This window comes from Lepidothrix coronata, unplaced genomic scaffold (assembly GCF_001604755.1).
Source record: "Lepidothrix coronata isolate B3197 unplaced genomic scaffold, Lepidothrix_coronata-1.0 Scaffold263, whole genome shotgun sequence".
NCBI lineage: Eukaryota > Metazoa > Chordata > Aves > Passeriformes > Pipridae > Lepidothrix > Lepidothrix coronata.
Window position 1 is genome coordinate 250,736 of NW_016690443.1, and position 3,479 is coordinate 254,214.

General features: G+C 59.6%; 1 protein-coding gene across 1 annotated transcript in view; it reads right to left on the minus strand.

The window, feature by feature from the left end:
• Positions 1–2,140: 2,140 nt before the first annotated feature.
• DEF6 (DEF6, guanine nucleotide exchange factor) overlaps positions 2,141–3,479 on the minus strand; it is a 10,602-nt gene continuing 9,263 nt past the window's right edge. Inside the window, exons 10-12 of the mRNA XM_017835744.1 lie at positions 3,295–3,387; positions 2,768–2,858; positions 2,141–2,553 (exon numbers count right to left, since the gene is read on the minus strand). Coding sequence (XP_017691233.1) covers positions 2,342–2,553; positions 2,768–2,858; positions 3,295–3,387 — 396 coding nt within the window. The 3' untranslated portion in view covers positions 2,141–2,341. The remainder of the gene's footprint in view (positions 2,554–2,767; positions 2,859–3,294; positions 3,388–3,479) is intronic.

Below are 3,479 nucleotides of genomic sequence, written 5' to 3' on the forward strand. Positions count from 1 at the left end.
CACGCGTCACCGCGCGCCCCCTGACGCCACCGCACCCCGCGCGCGCGGCCAATCGCGGCGGCCGCCGGGGCCTCGCGCCCGCGTCACCACGGCAACGGCCCCGCCCCGCGCCGCACAGCCCCCTGCCGGGCACCGCCGGCACTGCGCCCCCCGGCGGGCGCGGGGCCTCATGGGAAGTGTAGGCGCTGCCCTCGGGGCGTGCCGGAAGGGGCGGGCGGAAGGGCGGGGCGTGTCCGGCGGGCGGGGCGCGCGGGGGGCGGGGCGTGTCCGGGGGGCGGCCGACAATGTCCCCGCGGCTCCGTCTCGTGGCTCTGTCCCCCGTGGCTCTGTCCCCCGTGGCTGTGTCCCCGCGGCGTCCTCTGCGACCTCCGGGACCGCTGCTTCGCCACAGAGCGGCGCGTGCTCAGAGCGGGCGCGGAGGGCGGGGGGGGGAGAGGGGGCGGTGCCGGCGCGAGCCGGGGACCGAGGGGACTGTAAACATACAGAAATCATTCCTACACCCATCAAATCGTTACTAATTGGAACCCGATTCCCTCATCTCTGTCCTTGTTTTTCTTGGCTGGAAAACCTGATGATCCCAACTGGCTACTTTTAGGGTAGTTTTCTTGCACAGCTCCTTTCTCCCGCCTGAAACCTCCTAGCACATTCACGGCTTATTTGGAGGGAAGCCCCTCTGAGAGATTTCCTCTCGTGCCGGGGAAAAAACCGGACTGGTTTTTTCTAGATTATGGAATGGAGGAAAACCCGGACTGGATTTTGGCCAGAGTACACAATGGGAGGAAACCCGGAATGGATTTTGGCCAGAGAACGGAATGGGGAGAAACCCCGGACTGGATTTTTCTAGAGTACCGAATGGGGAAAAACCCAGATTGGATTTTTTCCAGAGTACGGAAAGGGGGAAAAAATTTTTAAAAAAATGAAGGGTTGGACTTGATGATCTCAGAGGTCCTTTCCAACCCTGTTGCTTCTATGATTTTATGAGTCTCCCGTGCACGTGGAGCCCGAGCAGCTTGGGGCCGAGCTGGGAAGGGCCCACTCTGCCAGAAAACGTGTGCAGAGTGGAGGGATCCTGTGTCCAAGTGGTCCAGCCGTGATGGCACAGGACAGGCAGGGACCTCAGATGCACAGGGCTCAGGACCACCCTGCTGCAACCCAGTGCATTGGGAAGGGGGGAGAGGTGTTGAATTTGACCTGCAGCCCCCGAACCACCCCTGCCCTTGCTGTGCGTCAGCAGGGCTGTGTGGGACCGGGCACGGGGCCACCCACCCCCCGGGCACACAGAGCACTTTGTCCCTGCCCCGCCGAGCGGCCGCTCCCCACGATGGAAAAGAACTGTGAAACAGTGTGGGAGGGGGGCAGCGCCCTGCGAGAGAACGCCCAGATCGCCCGGGAGGAAACAGATCGTAATCTCCCCAACGAACTGCGGCTCATCAGCACGAGGAACAGCAGGGTCGGTGCAGAGCTCCCCCAAGGACCTGTTCTGGGGGGACCCTCGGAGGCTCTGTGCCCTGGACAATAAAGACCCCAAAGGCACAGGTGATGGGACTATTTAAACAGAGGTGCTTGGGAAAACTAACTCTGATGATTGTGTATGCTATCGGGGTTTTTTTTGGTTTATTTTACATCCCTCTTGGCCCTCCAGACCAACCCAAAATCTACTGGTGGAGCCGCTTTCCACTAATTCCTTTCAAAGGGCTCTTTCCTACAGGGGGAACCCAAACCCCACAATGCTCAGGAGAAAGGGCTGGTGCCTGCAGAGCCACCAGTGTGCAGGGCAGGAGGTCTGTGGCCACCGGCTCCAAAAGCTTTATTGCTTGTTGGTTTCTGCTAATTCTAAGTGACTCTAGGACTAACAACCACCATCAGGGAACACAGTGGTAGTTAAGGACACCCTGGCCGTGCTGGGGGGGCGATGAGAAGGTCACGCTCCGTTGGCCCAAGCATCCCTGGCAGGGCCCCACAGCCCGGGGTTCAGCGGGCGATGCAGAAGGGTTGTGGTAGAAACCAAGGGGAAACTGCAGCCCTGAGACACGCAGTCCTGACCCACTAGTGCCTCTTTTTCAGGGCAGGGTAGAAACCAGAGTGCAGGGAGTTGAGTCCAGCAGCCCAGAGGAGATGGTCCTGCCGCCCATCTCCTGAGTTGGGCTGCCTGAGCCTCCTGGCACGTGGCGGCTGCAGCCCTTTACTGATGGAAATGGGAGCATCTCTGCCTCATGCAGTCCCCTGTAGGCTCTGTGCTGGTCTGCACTTGGCTTCACCCAGAGACAGCCGCACCAACTGTCTGCTCAGAGGGACAAGCTGGGCCCTACCATTCCCAGCTGGGCTCTGCCAGCCTGTTGGGCTACTTGGTGGGCTCTGTGGCCATGGTGTCCACATCTGGAGACGGCAGAACACCACTGTTCCCACCATTGCTCACGTTTTCCTCGCTGTTGTCTGTCATGGGGCCACTGCTTTTATCCTCCACTTTCTGCTTGAGTTTGAGGGAAGAATCTCTCTGGGACAGGAGGGGCTGGTAGCCAGTGAAGACTCCTCCGCTCACGTTTGTACGCTTGTCTGCGGGTGGACAGAAAAAGAGAGTTGTTTACCTGGGGTCCAAACTGACCATTCAGCTGAGAAAAAGGGTTGTGGAGTCTCTCCTTGCAAGAGGCATTCCTTCTCTGAAAGATGAGGATCCTTCTGGCCCCCAGATGCTCCCAAAGAGGGGATGATGGGTGGGGGACTGGGCTCATCCCCCAGCTCCAGGGAGGCTGGTTGGCTGGTCTCCTACCTCCTGGCCCGATGGGGTGCATCAGTCGGTTCATCTGGACGTTCCAGTGCTTGACGTTGGTGCTGGCCTGTCGCAGCTTCCGCTGGGCTGCCTGGGAGGGAATGGAGGAGAGGGGTGAGCTGGTCACCCCACTGCCCCTGACTCGAGACTAGTCAGGCATGGATTAGTGGGCATGGATTTCCCTTCCCTGAGTAAGCCTGGATTGGAGGTTCCCTCTGGGATGGAGACCCAGCTCACCCTCCTCTAGGTCTCCTGCTCCTCCTTCAATTCTTACCCCTCCACACACTCCCACTGTTGACATTGCTTTGGACACCAGGGCTGTCTCCACGGGGCAGGACATGCTTGTCCTGTCTCAGTCACTGCAGCACTCAGTGCCTGCACATGGCACAGCTCTGAAACCCCCGAGGCAATGCACCTTGATTCTCAAAGCTGCTGTGTCCTCCCCAGTACGGAGGTGGCTCCAGGGGGGCTGGGAAGTCCCCTGGGGCTTACCACACGAAGGGATGTGGCACTGATGTGATGCTCACCATGACGTCTTGGTCCACCCGCTGTCTGTTCACTCTCACTTCTTCCAGCTGCTTCTGTGCCTCTTCCAGACATTTGTTCTTGTTCTCCATCTCAGCCAGTAGCCTGACAATGAAGAGCAAGAGGTGAGAATGTCCCTCTGCCACTTCATCCACCAGCTTCCCCCGTCCCTGCCAGCATACTGGGA